Consider the following 26,147-nt stretch of genomic DNA (forward strand, 5'->3'; position numbering starts at 1 on the left):
CCAGAGATGAAAATAGAAGCTAGTATATATATGAAGGTCAGAAACAGATCCATCTATAACAAATTTACCCAAAAAGATTTAAAATGAAAAATGCACAAATGAACAAAGATTCATACGCAGGCAAATTGAAGGATATAAAGTAGGATATAAATTATTTCAAAGTATAATTAATGTATTACACTTATTAAGATGAAAGTGATCTTTTTTCATTAAAAAGGTTGTTGGTGCCCAATGATGGTGTGCACATTATAACACATACATACACACAGACATATATATACACACACAATGTGGCATTAAGATCTAGAAAGCAAAAAGGAGAAATAAGCTGAAACAATGGGCACTTCTGTGGTTTTTATGTTTTACATTTAGGTTTTTTAATCCATTTTGAGCTAATTTTTGTGTAAGGTATGCAAGTTATGTAAAGGATCTTTTTTGTGTTTTTTGCCTTTGTAGGATAAAGATTTCAACTTTTGCCCATCAAAACACATGGACATTTTAGGTAGTAATATATGGAATTGATAAAACTGCAAAAAAAAGACACTCTAAAACTATAGTTGGGGATACAAATTGATGAAAATAAATGTGATTCAATATTTTCAGTTCTTGGGACTTATCCAAAGATAAATAATCATAGATATGCAAAAAAATTACATAGATTAATATTAACTGAGTGTTATTACAGGAAAACACTGAAAACATCAATGTACTTGTCCAATATTAGGATGACTGATGGATAGACTAGAATACACCAAGATTAGAATATATGTGGTCATAGGAAATCAGTCATAATGTAGTAAGAGAAAACCAAGTTATAAACCAATATGCTATAGCAGTGGTCCTCAATCTTTTTAGCACTGGGGAAAGGTTTCGTGGAAGACAGTTTTCCTATGGGGAAGGTTTCAGGATGATTCAAGCGCATTACATTTATTGTGAACTTTATTTCCATTATTCTTACATTGCTCAGTTGGTAAAAAACCTACCTACAAAGGAGGAGACCCAGGTTCAATTCCTGGGTTGGGAGGATCCCCTGGAGAAGGGCATAGCAAGCAATTCCAGTATTCTTGCCTGGAGGACTCCATGGACAGAGGAGCATGGTGGGCTACAGTCCTTGGGGTCTCAAAGAGTTGGATACAACTGAGCAACTAACACCACCTCAGATCATCAGGCATCAAATCCCAGAGGTTGGGGACCCCTGTGCTATATAGTATGTTAAAAATATAGTGATTGCAAGTGATTTTTATTTTCTTTTTTGTGTTTTGTCCTAGAAGTTCCAACAATATTCAGTATTATGACTAAGAATACTTTTATTTTGGGAGTTCGTTGCTAATAAAGCAGAGAACAATTTCAGGTTTTGTTGTGGTTACTATTTTCAGTTTTATTACTGTTTTAATTAATTTTTCTTTCATGACTTTAATAATATTACAATATTTTAAAGTTATTTTATGAAAAATGTTTTTAGCCCAGCAGACTGTATTTCTGATTTTATAATGAAAGTTATTGACATATATATTTATTTAAACATTTACATACATATATAATTTTAATTATGAAGTCAATCCTTTTTGTACTATGATAGCTGATTTTTTTAATCACTAAAATTTTAGGAAGAAAAAAAAAGATATGATAATGAGGAAATTGCTCCTCATAGTCATTTTTAAGGGAAGTGATTGGGGTTTTCAGTCTGTCTGCCCTCTGATGGAGAAGGATAAAACTCTTATGGAAACTTCCTGATGGGAGAGACTAATTGAGGGGGAAACTGGATCTTGTTCTGATGGGTGGGGCCATGCTCAATAAATATTTAATCCAATTTTCTATTGATGGATGGAGCTGTTCCCTCCCTGTTATTTACCTGGGACCAAACTATGGTGGCCCTACAGCCTTGTCTAACTCAATGAAACTATGAGCCATGCCATGTAGGGTTAACGAAGACAGACCGTTCCTGGTGAAGAGTTCTGACAAAATGTGGTCCACTGGAAAATGGAATGGCAAACCACTTCAGTATTCTTGCCTTGAGAACCCCATGAACTGTATGAAAAGGCTAAAATTTAGAATAGTGAAAGATGAACTCCCCAGGTCAATAGGTGCCCAATATGCTACTGGAGATCAGTGGAGAAATAACTCCAGAGAGAATGAAAAGACAGAGCCAAAGCAAAACAACACACAGTTGTGGATGTGACTGGTGTTAGAAGCAGAGTTCTATGCTCTAAAGAGCAATATTACAAAGGAACCTGGAATGTAAGGTCTATGAATCAAGGCAAATTGGAAGTGGTCAAACAGGAGTTGGCAAAAGTGAACATAGACATTTTAGGAATCAGTAAACTAAAATAGACTGGAATGGGTGAATTTAACTCAGATGACTATTATATCTACTACTGTGGGCAAGAATCCCTTAGAAGAAATGGAATAGCTATCATAGTCAAAATAACAGTCTGAAATGAAGTACTTGGATGCAATCACAAAAATAACAGAATGATCTCTGTTCATTTCCAAGGCAAATCAAATCGTTCAATATCACATTAATCCAAGTCTATGCCCCGACTAGTAATACTGAAGAAGCTGAAGTTGAATGGTTCTATGAAGACCTACAAGACCTTCTAGAACGAACACCCAAAAAATATGTCCTTTTCATTATATGGGACTGGAATGCAAAAGTAGGAAGTCAAAAAACACCTGGAGTAACAGGCCAATTTGGCCTCTGAGTACAGAATGAAGCAGGGCAAATGCTAATAGAGTTTTGTCAAGAGAACACACTGGTCATAGCAGACACCCTCTTTCAACAACACAAGAGAACACTCTACACATGGACACACAAGATGGTCAATACTGAAATCAGATTGATTATATTCTTTGCAGCCAAAGCAGGAGAAGCTCTATACAGTCAGCAAAATCAAGACCAGGAGCTGACTGTGGCTCAGATCATGAACTCTCCTTACTACCAAATTCAGACTTAAATTGAAGAAAGTGGGGAAAACCACTAGACCATTCAGGTATGACCTAAATCAAATCCCTTATGATTATACAGTAGAAGTGAGAAATAGATTCAAGGGATTAGATCTGATAAAGTGCCTGAAGAACTATGGGCAGAGGTTTGTGACATTGTACAGGAGGCAATGATTAAGACCATCTGCAAGAAAAAGAAATGCAAAAAAAGCAAAATGGTTGTCTGAGGAGACCTTACAAATAGCTATGAAAAGAAGAGAAGTAAAAGGCAAAGGAGAAAAGGAAAGATATATCCATTTGAATGCAGAGTTCCAAAGAATAGCAAGGAGAGATAAGAAAGCCTTCCTTAGTGATCAGTGCAAAGAAATAGAGGAAAACAATAGAATGGGAAAGACTAGATATCTCTTCAAGAAAATTAGAGATACCAAGGGAACATTTCATGCAAAGATGGGCACAAGAAAAGACAGAAATGGTATGGACCTAACAGAAGCAAAATATATTAAGAAGATGTGGCAAGAATACACAGAACTATACCAAAAAAGATCTTCATGACAAGAATAATCATGATGGTATGATCACTCACCTGGAGCCAGACTTCCTGGAATGCAAAGTCAAGTGGGCAGTAGGAAGCATCACTAGGAACAAAGAGTGGAGGTGATGGAATTCCAGTTGACCTATTTCAAATCCTAAAAGATGATGCTGTACTCAATATTCCAGCAAATTTGGAAAACTCAGCAATGGCCACAGGACTGGAAGAGGTCATTTTTCATTCTAATCCCAAAGAAAGACAATGCCAAAGAATGTTCAAACTATTGTACAACTGCACTTATTTCACATGCTAGCAAGATTATGCTCAAAATCCTTCAACAAGGTTTCAGCAGGACATGAACTGAGAACTTCCAGATGTATAAGCTCAATTTAGAAAAAGACAGAGGAACCAGAGATCAAATTGCAAACACTGGATCACAGAAAAACAAAGAGAATTCAAAAAAACTTCTACATCTGCTTCATTGACTATACTAAAGCCTTGACTATATGGATCATAATGAACTGTGGAAAATTCTTAAAGAGATGGGAATACCAGACCATCTTACCCGAGAAGCCTGTATGTAGGTAAAGAAGCAACAGTTAGAACAGGATATGGAACAACGGCCTGGTTCAAACCTGGGAAAGAAGTATGACAAGTATGACAAGAAGTATGACAAGTATTGTCACCCTGCTTATTGCTTGCATATTGTGCAGCACTTTGACAGAATCACCTTTTAGGATTTGAAATAGCTCAGCTTGAATTCCATTACCGCCACTAACTTTGTCAGTAGTAATGCTTCCTAAGGCCCACTTGAGTTCACATTCCAAGATATCTGGCTCTAGGTGATTGACCATACCACCATGGTTACATTAAAATCTTCTTCTTCTTCTTCTTTTTTTTTTTTTTTTCTTACAGTTCTTCTGTGTATTCTTGCCACCTCTTCTTAGTTGCTCAATGTGAAACCTTTATGGTAAATCTTATTCTATATCACTTATAATGCATCTCTTTTCTGATTGAGCCCCAACTGATAATAAATAGTTCAAATTAAAATTAATAGGCTAAGGTAAGGAGTGTTGATTTTATTTTAAATGCATGAGTTCAGTGCAGTTCAGTCGCTCAGTCATGTCCAACTCTTTGTGACCCCATGAACCACAGCACGCCAGGCCTCCCTGTCCATCACCAACTCCTGGAGTCCAACCAAACCCATGTCCATTGAGTCGGTGATGCCATCCAACCATCTCATCCTCTGTCGTCCCCTTCTCCTCCTGCCCTCAATCTTTCCCAGCATAGGGTCTTTTCCCATGAGTCAGCTCTTTGCATCAGGTGGCCAAAGTATTGGAAATTCAGCTTTAAAATCAGTCCTACCAATGAACACCCAGGACTGATCTCCTTTAGGATGGACTGGTTGGATCTCCTTGCAGTCCAAGGGACTCTCAAGAGTCTTCTCCAATACCACAGTTCAAGAGGATCCATTCTTCTGCACTCAGCTTTCTTTATAGTCCAACTCTCAATCTTTTAGATAGTTTTAATCAGCTTGCTCTAATGAGACTGAATTTAGGAGAGTCACGGGTATAAGCCAGCTGAGCTTTCCTATTGTAATCATCTAGGTGAGAATTGATGGCAACCTGGACTCGAAAGGTAGCAGTATAGCTTAGCCAATTAATTTTTGACAAGGGTGCCAAGACAATTACATGAGGAAAAAATAATAAACAGTGCTGGGACAACTGTATATCTGCAAGGAAAAGAATGAACCTGGACCCCTACCTCATAACCATATATAAATATTAACTAAGAATGGATCTAAAACTTAAATGTAAGTGTCAGAACTATAGGAAGAAAATTTAGGTGTAAATCTTTGTGACCTTGAATTAGGCAATGGTCTTTTAGATATGATACCAAAAGTACAAGATAGATAATAAGAAGTGTGGATGAGAATGTGAAGAAATTAGAACCCATATACACTGCTGGTGGGAATATAAAATAGTGTAGCCACTTTGAAAAACAGTTTGGCAGTTCCTTAGCGATTTAAGCATAAAGGTACCATATGAATCAAGAGTTGAACTTCCAGGTATATACTGTAGAAAAGAGGAAACATATATTCACACAAAAAGCTGTACATGAATGTTCATAGCAACAAATAGTCAAAAAAGTAGAAACAAACCAAATGTCCCTCAGCTGACAAGTGATAAACAAAAGTTGGCATATCCATACAATGAAATATGCAGCAATAAAAAGAAATAAAGTCTTTATACAACATGGGTGAGACTTGAAAATTTTATGCTAAATAAAAGAAGCCGGTCACAAAGGACCACATATTATATGATACCATTTAAATGAAATACCCAGGATAGGTATTCCAGGATAGGTATTTCCAGAGACAGGAAATTGATTAGTGATTGAAGGAAGAGGGAACATGAAGAGGTTGAAATTGGAGAGTGAAAGCTAAGGTGTGTGGAGTTTCTTCTGAAGTAAAAAAAAAAGTTCTGATTGTAGGATGGATACAGAACTCTGAATCTACTAAAAGACATTGAGTTGTACACTTTAAACAAATGGCTGTATGGTATGTGAATTTTATTTCAATAAATCTGTTTTTTCAAATGCCATTTTTGCTAGGCTATTTAAGTTCAGTGAAAGAAGAACCATACATATAAAATATATCTGTATAATTTGGCTATGTTTTCAGTTTGTATTTTAGTAATTGCTGTTGTTACAAAAGTAATTTTGAAATATTTGTTCTGGAAAAAGCAATTTTCATATTTTGGATGTACAGAAAGTCCCACTTATTTGTTCTTCACTCAGTATGACCAGTGAGCAGTATAGCCACAGTTATTAGAATTATTTGGCATGTAAAGTAGAAAAAAATGTAGCTTGATTTACCCTTATGGTGAAGGGGAAGCTGCATTTGAAAGTACACTTGATTGTACAGATCTGAGATCGTATTGGCTGGTTATTGAATATTAACATCATATGGCTCCCTGTTTTCACCAGTTTTAAAGACAGAATCATTGTTTTCTGTCACTTATCTCAAAATCTCAGTTAAAAATGAATTCATATAGCATGAGTAAAAAGCGAGTTACATGTTAACTGGTAAGAATTATTTAAATTATTTTTCTTTCTGAGTAAGAAAGCTGCATAGAGGCTAATCTGGTGGTTTTATTAAGAATTCAGATTATGATAAGGAGCTTCAAAATGAGTGTTCCTGATATAACACATCCTATAGATTTGAGCTTTATGTTGTTCTGAATGGCAAAATCTGATATAAGCAAGTTTCTATCACCTCCTCCTGTACAGTGTTCCGAACTTCCATCCATAGTTCTTCAGGTACTCTGTCAGATCTAATCCCTTAAATCTATTTGTCACTTGCACTGTATAATCCATTTGTCACTTCCCCTTTAGGTCATATCTGAATGGCCTAGTGTTTTGTAAAAAAATAAAATACGTCTTTGTATCATTTTTTAAAATTATGTTCCAAATATAAGTGATGTCATATGACATTTGTCTTTCTCTGTATGACTCACTTCCCTTAGTATGATAATCTCTGGGTCCATCCATGTTGCTGCAAATGGCATAATTTCATTATTTTTTGTGGCTTGGAATATTTATTTAAAAACATGGATTTAAATGGATAAAAAATGGATTTAAATGGATGGATTTAAAAAAACATTATTTATATGAAAGAGTGTTATTCCTATGTTATTTATTTATTTATTTTTTATTTTTTGTGTATTCCATTGTGTATGTACACCACATCTTTATACATTCATTTGTGGATATACATTTACATCACTTCCCATGTCTTGGCTGTTGTATATAGTGCTGCAATGAACACTGTGGTACATATATCTTTTTGAAGTATGGTTTTCTTTGGAGATACCCCAGGAGTAGGATTGTTGGATTATGTGGTAGCTGTATTTTCAGTTTTTTAAGGGAAATGCATATACTGTTCTCCATAGTGGCTGTACCAATTTATATTCCTACCAATAGTGTAGGAGGATTCCCTTTTCTCAACACCCTCTCCAGAATTTATTATGTATAGACATTTTGATGATGGGCTTTGATGATGGGAAGATCCCCTGGAGAAGGGCATGGCAACACACTCCAGTATTTTGCTTGGAGAACCCCTTGGACAGAAGAGCCTGGCAGGCTACAGTCCATGGGGTCACAAAGAATTGGACACAACTGAAGCAACTTAGGACATTCTGACTGGCATGAGGTGATAACTTATTGTACTTTTTATTTGTGTTTATCCAATAATTAGTGATGTTGAGCATATTTTCATGTGTTTGTTGGCCATCTGTATGTCTTCTTTGGTAAAATGTCTATTTAAGTCTTCTACCCTTTTTCAGTTGAGTTGTTTGATATTGAGTAACATGAGCTGTTGTATATTTTGGAGATTGATCCCTCGTCAGTCACATCATTTGCAGATATTTTCTTCATTCTGTGTGTTGTCTTTGCATTTTGTTTATGGTTTCTTGTGCTGTACAAAAGCTTTTGAGTTTAATTAGATCCCATTCATTTTTGTTTTTATTTCCATTACTCTAGGAGATGGATTTTTAAAAAAAAAAACATTATTTATATGAAAGAGTGTTATTCCTATGTTTTCCTCTAAAGGAGTTTAATAGTATCAGGTTTTATATTTAGGCCTTTAATACAGTTTGAGTTTTTGTATATGGTACTAAAGAATTTTCTAATTTCATTCTTTTTCATGTAGCTATCCAGTTTTCCCAGAAGCATCTCCTCAAGAGAGTGTCTTTTCTTTTTTCCCCATTTATTTTTATTATTGGAGGCTAATTTATTATTGGAGGCTAATTACTTTATAATATTGTAGTGGTTTTTGCCATACATTGACATGAATCAGCCATGGATTTACATGTGTTCCCCTTCCCGATCCCCTCTCCCGCCTCCCTCTCCATCCCATCCCTCTGGGTCTTCCCAGTGCAGCAGCCCTGAGCACTTGTCTCATGCATCCAACCTGGACTGGCGATCTGTTTCATCCTTGATAGTATACTTGTTTCAATGCTATTCTCTCAGAACATCCTACCCTCACCTTCTCCCAGAGAGTGTCTTTTCTTCATTGTGTATCTTGCCTCCTTTGTCACAGATTAGGTGACCACAGGTGTGTGGGTTTATTTCTGGGCTTTTTATCCTGTTTCATTGAGCTAATATGTTTCTTATTATTAAGTGTCAGTACCACATGTTTTGTGTCAGTACCATATGTTTTGAAAACAGTGGCTTTGTAGTATAGTCTGAATTTAGGGAGCCTGATTCCTTCAGCTCCATTTTTGCTTCCCCCTGCCCTGCCCTTAGGATTGCTTTGGTTATTTGGGGTCTTTTTTGCCTGCATACAAATTTAAAAATTATTTTGTTCTAGTTCTGTGAAAAATGCCATTGGTAATTTGATAGGGATTGCAATGAGTCTGTAGATTGCCTTGGGTATTATAGTAATTTTGACAGTATTGATTCTTCCAATCTAAGAAAGTGTTATATTTTTCCATTTGTGTCATCTTTGATTTCTTTCATCAGCATCTTGCAGTTTTCAGAGAACAGGTCTTTGCCTCCTTAGGTTGGTTTATTCCTGGATATTTTATTCTTCTTTAAAAAATAATTTTTATTTATTCATTTTTGGCTGTGCTGGTTCTTCATTGCTGCATGGGCTTTTCTCTAGTTGCGGAGAGCAGGGGCTACTCTCTAGTTGCAGTGTATTGAGGACTTCCCACTGTGGTGGCTTCTCCTATTGCAGAGCATGGGCTCTAGGGCACACAGGCTTTAGTAGTCACAGCGCGAGGCCTCAGTAATAATTGTGGTTCCCAGACTCCAGAGCACTGGGCTTCATAGCTGTGCTGCGTGGGCTTAGTTGCTCTGCAGTGTGTTGGTTCTTCCCAGACTAGGGATTGAACCTGTGTCAACTGCACAGACAGGCAGATTCTTTATCTAGGTCACCAAGGAAGCCCTATTTTATTCTTTTCAATGTGATGGTAAATGGGATTGTTTCTTGAGTTTATCTTTCTGATCTTTCATTGTTAGTGTATAAGACATGCAACAGATTTCTATGTGTTAATTTTGTATCCTGCAACTTTACTGAAATCATTGATGAGCTCTAGTAGTTTCCTGGTAGCATCTTAGCAGTGACAGTTTTACTTCTTTTCCCATTTGGATTCCTTTTATTTATTTTTCTTCTTTGATTGCCATGGCTAGGGCTTCCAAAACTACATTGAATAAAAGTGGTAGAGTGAACATCTTTGTCTTGTTTTTGATCTCAGAGGAACTGTTTTCAGCTTTTCACCATTGGGTATGATGTTAGCTGGAGGTTTGTCAAATACGGCCTTTGTTTTGTTGAGGTATATTCCTTCTGTGCCCACTTTCTGTACAGTTTTTTTAATTCATGATTGGGTGTTGAATTTTGTCAAAAGCTTTTTCTGCATCTGTTGAGATGATCATGTGATTTTTATTCTTTAGTATGTTAGTGTAGTGTATCAGACAATTGATTTGCGGATACTGACAAATTCTTGCATCCCTGGGAAAAGTCCCACTTTATCACGGTATATGATTCTTTTAATGTATTGTTGAATTCTGTTTGCTAGTATTTTGTTGCAAATTTTTGCATCTATATTCATCAGTGATATTGACCTATAATTTTCTTTTTTGTGTGTGTGGTATCTTTGCCTGGGTTTGGTACCAGGGTGATGGTAGCTTCATAGAGTGAATTTGGGAATGTGTTTTCCCCTGCAATTTTTTGGAGGTGTTTCAGAAAGATAGGTGTTAACTCTTCTCTAAAGCTTTGATAAAATTCACCTGTGAAGCCATCTGATCTTAGATTTTTGTTTGTCGAAAGATTTTAAATCACAGTTTCAGTTTCATTTGCGGGGGGAGGGCTCAGCCTTCAGTCTCTTTGTCCCACCACTGTGCCACAGCCAACTCCCGCCCCCCCAGGAGACTCTCCACGACCCTCAGGTAGGTCTAGTCCAAGCTCCTGTGGAGTCACTGCTTTGTTCTGGGTCCCAGGGTACAGGAAATTATCTGTGTACCATCTAGGCATGGAGTCTCTGTCTTCACCAGTCTTGGGGAGATCCTGCACTCCAACCCTGCTGGTTTTCAAAGCCAAATGCTGGAGGCATCTCCTTGCACTGCCAGACCCTCAGGTTCTGGAGCCTGAAGTGGGGTCAGAACTAGCACTCCTGTGGGAGACCTCTGGGATACTGTTATTTTCCAGTCTGTGGGTCTCCCAACCAGCTGGTATGGGATTTGATTATATTGTGAAAGTACCCCTCCTACCATCTCATGGCTTCTTCATCTCATGGCTTTTTTTGGGTAGGTTCCAGTCTTTTTTTGTTGGTAGTTGTTCAGCAGTTGTGATTTTGGTGTTTTTGTAAGGGGAAGTGAGCTTAAGTCTTTTTACTTCACCATTTTGTCCAAACTTGAGGGGCTGCTTTTATCTGAAATGCTTTCTGCCTCCTTCCTCAGTGTATGTTGGTCGTTATCCCCTTGATATGGGGTGTGTAAGTGCAGCACCCCTTGCGTGCTTTCCTGGTAGGGCAGCAGTGATCAGCGCACACCTGTGGGTCTCCCAATAGCAGCGGTGGCCTGTACGCCTCAGGACAGCAGAGGCAGTGATTGGCGCACACTCTGGATCTCTCAGTGGGGCTAAGGCCCACGCCATCCTAGAACAGCAGGGGCAGTGATTCGGTGCCTGCTCACTGCTCATGCATGCTTCCCCCGACCGCAGGGCAGCGACTGGCTTCTGCTGCTAGGTCCCCTAGTTTCTGCAGCAGCCCCTGCCCACCTCTGGAGCCCATGATGGTGGCAACAGCTCTTGCCCAACCCCAGAACTCATAGAGGTGGCATCCTGTTGCCTGAGAGCATGCACACATGGAAAGAAGCTCCTATGGTGGTCCCACCACTCTTCTTGTGCTCCCCCAGCAATGGTGCCTTGCCTCTCTGGTGAACTCAGCTTCTTCCGAGTGCACCCTCAGTTGTCACAGTCACCTCTTCAGGCTGTTTGCCCGCAGGCAGCCCCAGTCCTCTCCCTGGGTCTGACCTGAAGCTTGAGCTTCAGCACCCAGCTGCTGCCCATACCAGTGGATGAGCACCTCAGGATGGGGGGCACGGGGTGGCAGTGCCAACTGTCTGTGCAGGTAACTCTCTTGCCCTCCACACACTGGTGTTCTCCCTCTGTCCCGGCTGATTCCCTCTGTCACCCCAGTCCCCACTGATGAGAAGACTTCCCAGGATGCAGGAACCTTTCCTCCTTCACAGCTCCCTCCCCGGGACACAGGTCCCATCCAGTGCCTCTCTCTCGTTTTTTGTTTCTTTATTCTTTTGTCCTACTTCATTATGTTGAGCTTTTCTTGCCCTTTTTGAAAGCTGAGGTCTTTTGTCAGTGTTCAGTAGATGTTCTGTGCAAATCGTTCCATTTGTATAAGTGTTTTTGATGTATCTATGGAAGGAAATAAGCTCCAAGTCCTACTCCTCAGCCATCTTGGTTCCTCCTTATAATACATGTGATTTCTGCAGAAATTTCTGCTGTTAGTCCAGACAGGTTTTCATTTAATGTTGCTTATATTTTGAAGATAACTGCAATCAGAAAATGTCAGCTTTTCTAAATAGAACAAAAATTACTATTTGCATATTTACTGCCTTTCCCTTTCCCAAGGCCATTAAAGAGATTCCACTTCGTTTCTTCCCTTCACTTGACTTCTGAAAGGCTTTTAGCAGGAAGCAATTTGGGGATTCTATGAGGCTGTGTGTGTGGGGGGGGAGCAAAAACAAGGTGAAAGAGTGATTTATCTGGGAGTTTTATCAAATGGGTATCTGGGGAAACTAGGGTGTGAGGGAGTACATGAGAGAAGAAAGAAGGATTTTTCAAAGTATTGTTCAAGAATGACAATAAAGAACTTTAGTTACTTTGAGATTAGTCATTGATTGTCATCAGGTTGCTCTGGCCACAACACAGCTGGGGTGAGACAAATGGATGAATGATTTAATAAGACTGCAAATTATCAAAAGCCTTACAACAATAACTGAGAGGGTGTGTGGGGTTGTGCTGTGTGTGCGTGCATGCTCTGCCACGTTTGACTCTTTGCGACCTCGTGAACTGTAGCCTGCCAGGCACCTCTGTCCATGCCATTTCCCAGGAAAGAATATAGGAGTGGGTTGCCATTTCCTACTCCAAGGGATCTTCCTGACCCAGGATTTGAACCTGGATCTCCTGCATTGGCAGGTGGATTCTTTACCACTGAGCCAGCTGGGAAGCTCTTGTGAGGGTAAAGAACACAAGCTAATCTGAAAGTGGAAGGTGTTGTTACAAAGTGACATTCACTGTTGTTCTTTTCAGTTTTTGTTGATCAAGATTTGCTATTATGTTAAAGAAAAGTTAGGTAGCTGATTTATGATCTATGACTTTTATAATGTGAATAACAATTATATATATTTTTTCTTTTCTGGGACATTGAATTTTACATTGTCTTGGAGGAAAAGGAACACAGGAAGGAGAAGTGGAATAAAATTTCATTCAATTTGTCTTTCTTGCATATGAAACAAACTTGTCAACTATATTTTCTTTTTTTGTCCTGTCATCCGTCATATTCTGCTCTATAATGTTGGCCAAAGCAATAGAATTTTCTCTAACTGAAAATGTAGGACATAGTCTGTAAAGTAACCAGATGTCGGATGAATTCTTCAAGATTTTAATGTTATCAGTCAGCATGACTACAACAGGTAAAAAAGATTCCTAGAGTAATCCTTTCACAGTAACTGTTTTAAAAATGGTCTTTTATATTATTTGTAAATATAAACATTACATGCAATTTCTATATATAAATTTCCAAAAGGAACAATTTTTATAGACTGTCACTGACACCTCACAGATTTTTTAAAAGAAAATTTTCCTTTATTTGACTGGACTCTTTCATATCATTATCAACGTTTCTGATTTCATTTGGCTTAAAAATACCTAGGATTACTTTAGAGCAGAATCGATTGGTCATGTAAGAAAAATGGTCCCTTGAGGGTTTTCAGACAGAATCTACCATATAAGGCTAATCTTTCATAGGTTAGAGAGGTGGATCAACAGCATTCTTGCGTTTATTTCTGTGAAAGCAGAAACTGGGAAAGAAGACTGAAAATGTAGAGGTCGTAAGAACTAATTCATTTCTGCTTTTTGTTGGTAATGTGATTATGTAAAGATAGTGTTACTGTCATTAACATTCAAATTACTTCATGAAAAAAATTTAGTAATTAGATGAGTTCACAAACAGGTAGTTAATGGCCTTGCAAACTAGGAAAATTTCACTAGTCAGAAACTATCTGTGCATTGTTTTCTTGCAGGGAACAAATCACAAGACAGTGGCATAGCAGAGATGGAAGAACTTCCCGTACCACATAACATCAAAATAAGCAACATTACCTGCGACTCATTCAAGATTTCATGGGAAATGGATTCAAAATCAAAGGACCGTATTACACACTATTTCATTGACCTCAATAAGAAAGAGAACAAGAACTCCAATAAATTTAAACACAAGGTAAAATGCTAACACATCCTTATATTCATTTGTATCTTAAAACTTTCTAATTATGATGCCATTTTGAAAGAAGGAATAATGTTGCACTGATTACTTGACATTGAAAATGGAAATTATACGTCACTTAAAAGCTGTATCTTTCCAAGAAATTTTATAAGGAAATGACACATATATGGGTAAAATACATTTTTTTTCCCAGAAAAGGTGAAATCTTAACTCTCTTACAGACATAAAAAATGAACATGTGTTAAAGATTTTATTTAACACACTAATGAGGTAACTGATGAAGTTTATTAATAGAACCAATTCAAAGGATGGTCCAGAAAAGACATTTTAAGGATCAGGATATTGAAATAACTGTACAGTGGAGGCAAAACCCTTGTGGTGTTGGGAAAGAACAAGGGCAATAGCAAAGGGAATACTTCCAGTGGACAAAATTCGCTGGCATGTGTTTAGACAAGAATAACGGAATTGGTATCACATGTCTACAAATTACAGAATTGTAGAATATATTCTGCAAAATCAGAAAAAGACAACCAGCAGAGTGTGCTATAGATGGTTCATAGTTTTCCACTGAAGCACACATTTTTCCCTATAAATAACTGCCAAAAGGACAATGTCAGTGGCAGCTTATAAACTTTAGAATATTTTTCAAAATACTTAAGGCCTGAAAACTGCTTTGTGTAGTCAATTTTATTTTATGGTTTGAGAATAAAAGTAGCATTTAAGTGTTTTAGACTTGTAACAATTCTCTGATATTTATGCTCTTAGCCGTCTGCTTATCACTATCTTAACTGATACATCTCTCTCTCCAAAAGTAGCTCTAGAGAGGATAAATAGTTCTCTGACTTAAAAATTCTTTATGTTTTCAGTGTTTTCACTGATATGAAAACTGATCTTATTTTAATACTTTATAACTAAATTTTAACTTGATAAATTTTTTGGAAGAATTCTTGTCTAAAACTTATGCATTTTACTCTATGTGTATAGTAAAACTATACATACTAATGGTGAGTGAGGCTTATATGTACAGATAAATGTGATAGAACAAGATTGATAAAACAGTATTTTCTGATGTCCCAGTTTTAATCTTTGGAGTGTTGGATATTCTCTTTGGTGACCCTTGGCCTCTTTGAAATAGCTTTGAAATGTTTAGCATTAAATGTGAGGGGTCAAGATTTGACCCCCTTCCTTCATTGCACACTTAGAATACCATATCTTTGGAAATACAGTGAATACGAACTAGCAGGTTTAGTTACCTTATTATTAATCATTGTTTTAAAGTACCTAGACTTTCTGTGACATATAGCCTCCGTACTTGAATACAAGTAAAACAAATGTTACCACATTTGTATGTGAAGCAGTCATTTATTTAAAAATATTATGTCCCTTCACATATAAAACATTTAATAATGGGCTTCTCTGACTGAAAAACAGCAACAATGTATTAAATAAATATAATATTTTAAAATATTATATGCACTTTAAGGAGCATATTAAGGAATGTATAGAGAAGAACATTATACTAGAAATCAAGAAGATGAATCCATGTACACTTATGCCATTAGCTAGCTGTGTGATCTTTGCATATTTCTTGATCAAATCGGGCCTTATTTTTTACATATGAAGAATAAGAGATTTGAAGATCATAATTGCTAAATATCTTTAAAGAAGAAACTTCTGTCACTAGCCAGGAATTTAGTAAGTTCTTCCACATTGTTTACAATTGACTCAAGTTACACTGCTACATTAATTCATCTTCTTCCACCCACCTGTCCCCCCTTCCTCCTTTCTTTTCTTAGGATGTTCCAACAAAACTGGTGGCAAAAGCCGTTCCCTTGCCGATGACTGTCCGTGGACACTGGTTTTTGAGCCCGAGAACTGAGTATACAGTAGCAGTGCAGACTGCCTCAAAACAAGTTGATGGTGATTACGTTGTGTCTGAATGGAGTGAAATTATAGAATTCTGCACAGCAGGTAAGAGAACTGGGTACAAATATTGGGGAGGGGACCTTATTTAATAGTTCCTGGAAAGCTAATTATAGAAAATATATTTTTGTAATTATTAAGTGACATTTATTGGTCATTTTTACATTGCCAGTAGCACTGGGTGATAGAACAAACTGATTAGAGAGGAGGTTCTCAGCAGAAACTGGATAATGGCATTAAATTACTTCTGTGCTACATGCACAATTTGATTTTTCAAACTAAAGGCTTTACAAATAAAAACTGATGCAGTATGAAAATATATTCAGCATATTTTGAGATTCATTTTGAGAGAGAGAGATCTTTTTTCTTCCTTTTTTTCATTTCTTATTTTCACAGTCTTGAAAGAAGGAAGCCAGAAATATCATTCTCTTAATTTAAGGAAATGAAGGCAGATCGCAATGACTTTATGTAACAAAAATGTTATTGGATTTTTCACTTGAATGCTGACAATCTCTCTCTAAACTCATGTCGTGTGAGTGTGTGTGTCTTTGCTTCATGAAAGTACCTCATAGCCATTTGGCATTGGGGTGTCTAATGTAGAAAGCCCGTCCCTCTTGATCTTGAACTGTACTTTAATAGCCCACTGGACTGAAAAGGTTACCATAACCATTCATATCATGCATTTATATACTTGTTTTATTCATTCAGTCAAGAAACAAATATTTATTGAGCACTTAAATAGATGGTGAAGGGACACAAAGACATAGAGCTACCTGAATACATCTGTCATCCATTCTTTCTGTCTCTTAGAATATGGCTTTGTTTCCTTTTTGTCTAGGTGATTGTTTCCTCTATAAAACTGTAGAAAGAGGCCAAATGTTTGTTTCCACACAAAGGAGCTTGTAGAAAAAGTCTTAGACACTTGCCTCACCTATTGCAGGTTGCTTAGCAACTTCCCCAGCTGAGGCATCCTTCAGATAAATCAGCTATTTTTCCCCCATAGCCTCACAGTAGGTTTATTTCAGACTCAGAACGTGCTTAGCTACTGCTTTATCTCAATATCTTCTTTTTTTTTTTTTTCTTAATTTCAAACTCAGTATAAAATTTCCCGTGTGGATATGTACAATGGATGAAGTTTTAATTCTTAACTATTGTGATTTTATCTTTAACCTTTTTTGTTTGTTCTATGAGGAAGTTGCTGAGGATCTCAGTGTGTGAGCAAACAAGCAGGACCCCTCTGGTACTATATCTCTTCCTAAGATGTCATAGATCGTAAGATCACCACTTCATGCATCTCTAAGAAAAAATTAAACTGTGAGACAGTGCTTTCTTATCACATTTATTAGACTCATGTCAGAGATGCTGAAATGTGGGAAAAATATATTTTAGAATAGATGAAATATGGTATACATCATAGTCCAGTAGTCAGTAATTAAATTGCTAAAGATTTCAACATTGTATTAATAGTGTGTAAGGAATTCTCATTTTACCTGTATTTTATGTGTCACATTAGAATTACTATATCCCCTCAACTTTTCTCCTGAATTAAAATTCCTCCTTGGAATCCACCTCATGCTTACTCTTTTTACACATCTTTCCATTTGCCCTTATTGCATCCTACCAGGGAGGGAGGTAGACACAGTAAAAGACACAGTATCTTTTGACATTGTTTTAATACATGCTATTTTCCATAGAATTGTACCAAACAGCATCATCGTATTCATTTTTTAAGAAGCTATAATGTACCTCCTAAACCCCATTTGACATCAGGGAGAAGTGAGATAATATTTCTTCTTTAGCTTAAGGAAAACCTTTGGCATTTTCAGTTCAGAAACATCTGTCTAGATACTCCATTCTATAATCTATATGACTACATGAGTACATGTTTTATTTCTATGTATATAAAGAAAGACCTTTAGTTTTCTTTCTTTCCTTTAGAGTGATCAATCTGTTGCTCTTTTATTCAAGTATATCCCCTAATTATTCTAAGGAAGTTTTAGGGGTAAATAATAAGGAAAATGCCAGCTTATTTTAAATGTGCCACAATATTTTTGTATAAATCATTTTGTTTCCATGAGTAAAATCTAAGGAGAATTTTTTTTCAAAGCTTGTTGTTTCAGTTTATTAAAATAATTCAGAGCCTGTTTCACCTAAGCTTTATCAATCACCTTTACTCTGTAAATCTTAGAAAGTTATCTTATATATTGTCTTTTAACCTAGACATCTAATTCAGTCAAAATTTACTGAGCATATATTGTATGCTATGCACTGTGCAAAGTATTGGATATAAAGCAGAATGCCACTGACCAATCTAGTTTAGTCAGTGACACAGATAAAACCCCATAATAAGTCATGGCTGTCTATATATTACCTCTTCCCTTAGACTGAATTCTTTGAGAGGAAGAGGAATTTTTATCTTTTCAATTGGTCGTTTGTATAATTTTGCACAATGTCTTCTACATCACATGTCCTAATCTAAATAAATATTCATTGAGCCAGTGAAGCAGTGAGTAAACAAACTATGCTGCCATGAGTAGTTCAACTAGGTTGCTTTCATTTGGAAAGTCTTGAAATCTTTATAGACCAAAATTTTTGCTTCGATTCTAGAACAGGAGTTTGGCAACAATCCTCAATTTTCAAAACACAAAGCTGGTAAAGACATCAGCTTACTGTGAGAGATGCTTTATATTTTCACAAGCTCTTGTGTACTCAGAAACTACCAACTAGTAGCCAAAGACCTAGTCTCTTAAGTTACTAGCTTTATGGACATTTGGCAAATCATTAAGCTGTGGCAAGCCTCAATCTCTGCATCAATAAAATGGTTATATTATATGTCTTCCCAGCCTCATAGATTTAGAGTAAATTAGATGACCATTATTATTACTCCTTTAAATTCTATTTGCTATTCCTTTCAGGTTACAAGCTTCTTTTATTTGATTCAGCAGCTGATGGAAGGAAAGGCTAGTGTGGTACTGATTGACATTACTCAATCTTTAAATAAGCGTTCCTTATATAACACTTTGGTTTCAGGATCTTTAATTTCAGTGAGTGAAAAAAATGCAAGCATATTCTTAAAAACAACCATAAACTATAACGAAAATATTTTTGCAGAAAAAAAATGTGCCACAAAGACAGTGAATGTTTTCAAGTGAAGTTTCTTATTCACTGAGATGAGTTTCCCAAAAAAGAATCTGAATAATCTACAAGTTATTAAGCATGTAGCCAATACTTTCGATGGTATATTTTTAATAACAAACTTTTTTTTGTTATTTTCAGACTATTCAAAAGTTCATCTAACACAACTGTTGGAGAAGGCCGAAGTGATTGCAGGACGGATGCTCAAATTTTCTGTTTTTTATCGTAACCAGCACAAAGAATATTTTGACTATATTCGGTAAGAATCAAACAAGATACATACCGATTTACTTTACTAAGTGCCATTCCAAATTCTAGGCTCAGGTTTCCCTTGAGTCTGCTTCTGTGAAATAGCAATTTTAGTTTTCTTCTCAAAATATTTAATTCTATTGACTTTTATTTCCCAGAATAATTAAGTTAAAAAAAAAATCGGATCATGGGATTTTTTTCCCACCTCACTTAGATTCCTTTCTATGATCACTTGTAACACCAACTCCTATCTGTTTGGGTGGAAGACCGCCAAGATTAAGGTTGATGAGCATGTCACGGACTCCTCCGATTCCCAGTAACTCAGTACCTTCTGTCTCATACCAACTATTGAATTTTCTCCTGAAAATGAGAGAATAAAAGGGTGACTGTTTCATGAGATATGGTGAGTTAGGCAGGATTGTCAGGCTTCTGCCAACATAGAAATCTCTCAGCAATTATACTGTGTTAATTATTCATGAGGGAAATCTTATTTACTTTAGAATTCTAGTGATCAGTAGTATTTTTAAGTTATCCTGTGTTTGTCCCTGAAAACAGTTTCCCAGAATTCAAAAGAATTCCATGTCACAAGTAGTTTTAATACTTACAGCCCTTTCATATTTGTAGAAGAGAATTTCATGAGAGTAAATGGGCAGATGTGTGTTTTTAAGTGAGACTGAAGCCTTTAAGTTGATGGTGCTATACAGGTTCTAAAACTTCTACACAGTAATCCCTATAATTTGTCATTTTAAAAGCCCTTGCTCTCACTTTTTAAACTCTTGATGGGATTGTATCTGAAAAAAATTTAGGAAGTTTTGTTGTTTTGTTTCACAACTCTCTAGTTTTTCTTAAGTCAAGATGATGGTTCTAAATCTAAATAAGCTCCAAGCTGTGGAAAATGCAAAGGGAATCAAAGAGAGAGGTGAATTTAGGCATGCATGTTCTTCAAAATAAGTACTTTGCAATATCATATATTTTGATCATGAAAACAATTCCTGCCTTATGTTTGAATAGCCTATAAATACAGAATATAGTCTATAATTCTCTTTCTGATAAATTATTTACTTTTGAGTCTATGTAATTCATGGAAAATGCTATTCACATAATTTAGAGAATATGAACTGAGAGAATACTAATTACTATACTTGTCAGTTGTATGGGAGTAACCACATATGACTTAACAAGAAAGGTATTTCTTTATATTTGTTAAGCATAAAATCAGAAATAAAATAGATCCACTGTTGCTATTTTCTTTCGTAATAAATACAGCAATGGAATAAATACACCTTTGGTACTAGGCTTAGCCCTGGAAGGCTGCCAGTGTCAATCTTAGGTGGCCACTGGAGGTCACTGTTTCTCTGACTTCTCTGTCCTTTGGCCTGTTTTCAGGTCCTTAGATACTCTAGAATTTGCTCCATCTGTTTTCAAAAGTTCTTCCAAGAAGAAAAAAGAAAGACAGAAAGCATGGAAAATGGAAATAAAATTGTTGTATATATTGTATGATTGATTCCAATATACTAGTATAAAGGGCATGTTTACTAACAGGGAAATTTACCTTTGTTGGACTTTCCATGATAGTCATAAAATCCATGTACATTAAATTTGATACAGTTTATATACATATACTTCAGTATGTACACATAAAATATATTTTCCAAGGCATGAGTACAGTTTTTCAACACTGCTTTTTTAAATAGTTGTATTAACTAAAACCACATTAGCATCAGTGGATCTTGATTTTCTTTTTATGTAATGCATTCTAATCAGGGCACACTTTATCAGAATTCATTTAAAATGTCATCTTGTTATTCACAGTGCTTGACTAGAAAGGAACCTTTCACTTACCTGACACACTTTCCAAATCATTATGAATTATGAAAAATCCCTAGATAAATTCTGCATCAGTCCACATGGAATGAACTCGTTTTGATCTCTACCTCTAGAAATGAATTCCTAAATGAGTGCTGCTTTATGTTACCCCAGATCAAAATACCACTTTTGCTCTTCCTCCTTCAAGTTCCCTAGGTGGCTTACTTGTCCTTAAAACACCTTTCTGTATCTTAAAGGTTTCTCTCCAGGGATTCACTGATATGGGTAGACATGTGTAGGATTTCCATTAGTGTTTGGCGGTAGATTGTATTTTCTCAGAGTTGATGTCAGTCGCTGATAGTAAGACATTTCTCTTAGCCTAAGTTCCTGTTTATCTGTTTTCTGCTGTTCCTACTTCACATAATTGCACTTGTAGATTTATGCAAAATACATGTCATATTAATAATTGGGTTTTGTTCATGAGAATGTAACAGGGTAAGCAGTTTTGATTCAGGACAAGATAGAGTAGACCTATTTCTCCCTGTTCCTCCTACTACATACAATTAAAAACCAGGAGTGTTATATATATAAAGCAAACATAAGAGTCTGAAAGGTGGAAAGAAGGTCAACCAGTTAGGGACCTTGGGACCCAAAGGACAACACAGTGATGGATTTTCTGTTTAGCTCTCGTTCTGGACTAGGTGCTAGTCATCAGCTCACAAACATCAGTGGACACAGACAAAAAAATATCTACCCCAAAAGTCTTCTGTGTTTACCCAAATGAACAGGAAAGGGACAGCCATGAAGGCAAAGTTTTTAGACAATAACTGCCTTTACTCCAGCTAAACACCATAGAAAAAAACCTTTTTTTCCACGCCACCAGCCTCGGCCAGGTAGGGAACCTAGACTTGTATCTTCCAGCTGTTAGGAACCACCCTTCCTCCTCCTCCACCCCTTGTTGCAGTGGCATCAGAGAAGGCTAATGGGGAGCCGGTGTTTACAACCCACACCAGTGGCAATGAGATGCCTGTCAGCCTTCCCACTGGGCTGGTGTCAGAGGAAGCCCAGTGGAAACCAGGACTTTTCATCATAGCCAAGGGATGATAATAAGGTTAGCCCCTGCAGTGTCAGTGAAGGCCACATAGGAAGCAGTAATATCATATGGTATTTGTCTTTCTCTTTCAGACATTGTTCACTTAGTATGGTAATCTCTAGGTCCATCGATGTTGCTGCAAATGGCATTCTTTCTTTTTTAAGACTGAGTAGTATTTATCTGCCAATGTACATTTCAGACACGACTGAGCGACTGAACTGAACTGAACATTTAGGTTGCTTCTATCTCTGGACTATTGTGAATGGTGCTACTGTAAACACTGGGGAGCATGTATCTTTTTGAATTTTCATCTTTTCCAGGGATATGCCTAGGAATGGAATTGGTGGGTCATATGGTAACTCTAGTTATAGATTTTTAAGGAACCTCCATACTGTTTTCCACAGTGGCTGCACCAATTTACAGTCACACCAACAGTGTGTGACCACATCATCTCCAGAATTTATTGTTTGTAGACATTTTAATGATGGCCATTCTCACCAGTGTGAGAGTGGTAACTCTTTGTAGTTTTGATTTGCATTTCTCTGATAACTAGCAATGTTGAGCATCTTTTTATGTGCCTATTGGCCATGTCCTCTTTGGAGAAATGTCTGTTTAGGTATTCAGGCCATTTTTTAATTGAGTTGTTTGTTTTTTGTTATTGAGTTATATGCACTGTTTATTTTGTAAATTAACCCCTTGGCAGTCACATTGTTTGCAAATTATTTTCTCCCAGTCTGTGGGCTTCTTTTTCATTTTGTTTTTGGTTTTCTGTGCAAAAGCTTTTAACTATGATTAAGTCCCGTTTATTTATTTTTTGCTTTTATTTCTATTGCCTTGGGAGACTGACATAAGAAAGCATTGGTACAATTTATGTCAGAGAATGCTTTGCCTATGTTCTAGGAGTTTTATGGTGTTCTCTATATTTAAAGTTTTTAAGCCATTTCACCTTTATTTTTGTGTGTGGTGTGAGGGAGTGTTCTAACTTCATTCTTTTACATGTAGTTGTCCAGCTCTCCCAACAGCACTTGACCAAAGAAACTCTTTTCTCCATTATATACTCTTGCCTCCTCCATCAAAGATTAACTGACGATAGGTATATGGGGTTTTTTCCTGGACTCTGTTCTGTTCCATAGATCTAACATGTCTGTTTTTTGTGCTATTATAATATTTTGCTTACTGTAGCTTTGCAGAATTGTCTGAAGTGTAGGAGGGTTATGCCTCTAGGTTAGTTCTTTTTCCTTACGATTGCCACAGCAATTCTGAATCTTTTATGGCTTCATATAAATTTTAGGATTACTTGTTCTAGTTCTGTGAAAAATTTCATGGGTAATTTGATAGGGATCACATTGATTTGATAGGGATCCAATTAAATGTAGACTGCTTTGGGTAGTATGGACATTTTAGTAATATTAATTCTTCTAGTCTAAGACCATGGGCTATCTTTCCATGTCTCTTACTGTCTCTCTCGTTGGTAGAACTGAATGGAAGGGACCAAGGAGCAGGAAGAACTGGATGACAGAGGCCCAGCCCAGTGGGAGGTGAGAAGTGTAGAGAAAAGAGCTGAGTGTAGTAAAGGAAGACAACCAGCTCTATTCTAAGCAAAATGCAAGCAAGATGACCTGAGTAGTCAACTGGGCCTGGGTTAAAAAACTGACGCAAAAAAATAAAACAAGATGCTTTTGTACTGATGTTCATGGACAACACTCTTTTTAGACCTAAATTCTGGCAGACTTTGAGGAAACATTCAGCATGTTTAACCCGCATTGTCAGTCCAGTTTTCTTTCCCCCAGATCACTTCTAAAACCTAGTAGGGTTATAGTGGATGTGATTTCAACCATAATATTTCTCATTCCACTTTTGTCTTCCTGGTCAGGAAATTTATCATGTTAAAAGACCTCCAAGGTTTGTAGCAGAGCATTCTTACCCTAGGGTCATGGCTGGAATTTAGCCTTTTGTAAGTAATGTCAAAAGATGCATTCTCCTTGATCTGATGGTAGGATGGATGAGCACCCAGGCTCTTAATAGTAGACAGTTGACTTGTAGTCTAACACCATTCAACTCTATACATTAGTAGCTCTACCACCACTGTACCTAGCAGTGACCGTTTACTTTCTCCTGCAGAGAACATCATGGGAATGCTATGCAGCCCTCTGTCAAGGATAACAGTGGCAGCCACGGCTCTCCTATCAGCGGAAAATTAGAAGGCATCTTCTTTAGCTGCAGCACTGAATTCAATACTGGGAAGCCACCCCAGGATTCACCTTATGGAAGATACAGGTTTGAGATTGCAGCAGAAAAACTTTTTAACCCCAATACTAACTTATACTTTGGGGACTTCTACTGTATGTACACTGCTTATCATTATGTGATTCTGGTCATTGCTCCTGTGGGATCACCAGGAGATGAATTTTGTAAGCAGCGCCTTCCTCAACTAAATTCCCAGGATAATAAATTTCTGACCTGCAGAGAAGAAGATGGGATGCTGGTTTACCACCATGCCCAGGATGTCATTTTAGAAGTCATTTACACTGACCCCGTGGATCTTTCTCTAGGCACCGTGGCAGAAATCACTGGTCATCAGCTCATGAGTTTATCTACTGCAAATGCAAAGAAAGATCCCAGCTGCAAAACCTGTAATATTAGTGTTGGACGTTAATGCCCACTTTTCTTATTCTTAGTCCCCCTTTCTTCCAGTAGGAGCCCCGATCCTCTGTTGTCCATTTTCACCACCCAGATGTTTTCCACTGAAGCATGCACATGCCACTGTCACCAAAAGCGAACCACCACTTTTCAGATTTCCAAGCTGTTGTAGTGTTTTCCTGTTTCCTACCCTTCCCATAACTTTGAGAGATGAACTATCCTAAGTTGTTTCTGACACTCTCTTGCCTAGATGCTGCAATGTTTTTATTTTTCCTTTATGCCAAATATAACCAAACTATTATATAAACTGCTTTAGTAAAATACAAAATAATGGCTTATAAATGGTGTTTAAATATGCTCTCATTTTAATCTACTGAACAAATATTGGGATAACTCCAAACCGCATGAAAAAGTGTAATTGCAGCATGAGTTAAATCTTGAAGCCTAGAATTGTCAGCACTTCCAACTTGTTGTTTGACAGTGTTATTTATGTTATTTATATTAGCTAACAGGAAACAACTACTGTGTTTCAACATAATAAATATAATAGAAAAATATTTTATTTGTATTGTTGTATAAAATATTTACAATCTTATAGAATATATAGAGTTACATCTTAATAGCAATTGTATACATGTCACGAAACCATTTTCCTTATCAAAGATGTAGTTTGTAAACCTCAAATAGTTGTGTATCTGTCCTGTTTCAAGTACATAACTTTAATTAAATTTGTGAAGGACATTATTCTGATTCATAAAGCTTATAAAATATCAGGTAAATATAGGTAAATATAAAGAAAACAATAAGCCTCTGAAACCATGTGCTTCAGAAATAGTCAATATTAATCCCCATCCAAATTACATGAAAATGTGAATTTGTTCACCATTGTGCTTAAACATTACAGAAAAGAGAACTACAAACATGGCTGGTATGAGAAAGAAAATGTGGACCTTTTACTTATTTTTACAAAAGCAAAATAATAAACGTGGTTTAATACAAAATAACAAAACAATATACACTGAAGTTAATGACGCAAATAAAATATTCCGGCTTCTTTTCCAAGGTGTTATAGCAAACATTTTCTAAACCTTTCATTTTGTACAGAATGAGGAACAACAATATAGTTCATGGGAAAAATTTTTGACTTTACAAAATATAGACCTTGGAACATTAAGAAAAACATATATTCCCAATGGAAAAATAGTTTATATAATCTTACAGTAAACAAAAAGATTAGCTATTATAACTGTGATCACATTAGATTATATGCTACAGACACATCTATCCAAAATACCTATTTTCA

The 26,147-nt window shown here is 36.6% G+C and overlaps 1 protein-coding gene across 1 annotated transcript in view; it reads left to right on the forward strand.

Moving 5' to 3' along the window:
* Positions 1 to 25,376, forward strand: part of PHYHIPL (phytanoyl-CoA 2-hydroxylase interacting protein like) — a 97,436-nt gene extending 72,060 nt beyond the window's left edge. The window contains exons 2-5 of the mRNA XM_061161575.1: positions 13,796 to 13,992; positions 15,795 to 15,969; positions 19,198 to 19,315; positions 24,326 to 25,376. Coding sequence (XP_061017558.1) covers positions 13,796 to 13,992; positions 15,795 to 15,969; positions 19,198 to 19,315; positions 24,326 to 24,860 — 1,025 coding nt within the window. The 3' untranslated portion in view covers positions 24,861 to 25,376. The remainder of the gene's footprint in view (positions 1 to 13,795; positions 13,993 to 15,794; positions 15,970 to 19,197; positions 19,316 to 24,325) is intronic.
* The last annotated feature ends 771 nt before the right edge of the window (positions 25,377 to 26,147 follow it).

The sequence above is a fragment of the Dama dama genome, chromosome 15, assembly GCF_033118175.1.
Source record: "Dama dama isolate Ldn47 chromosome 15, ASM3311817v1, whole genome shotgun sequence".
NCBI classification, from domain to species: Eukaryota; Metazoa; Chordata; class Mammalia; order Artiodactyla; family Cervidae; genus Dama; species Dama dama.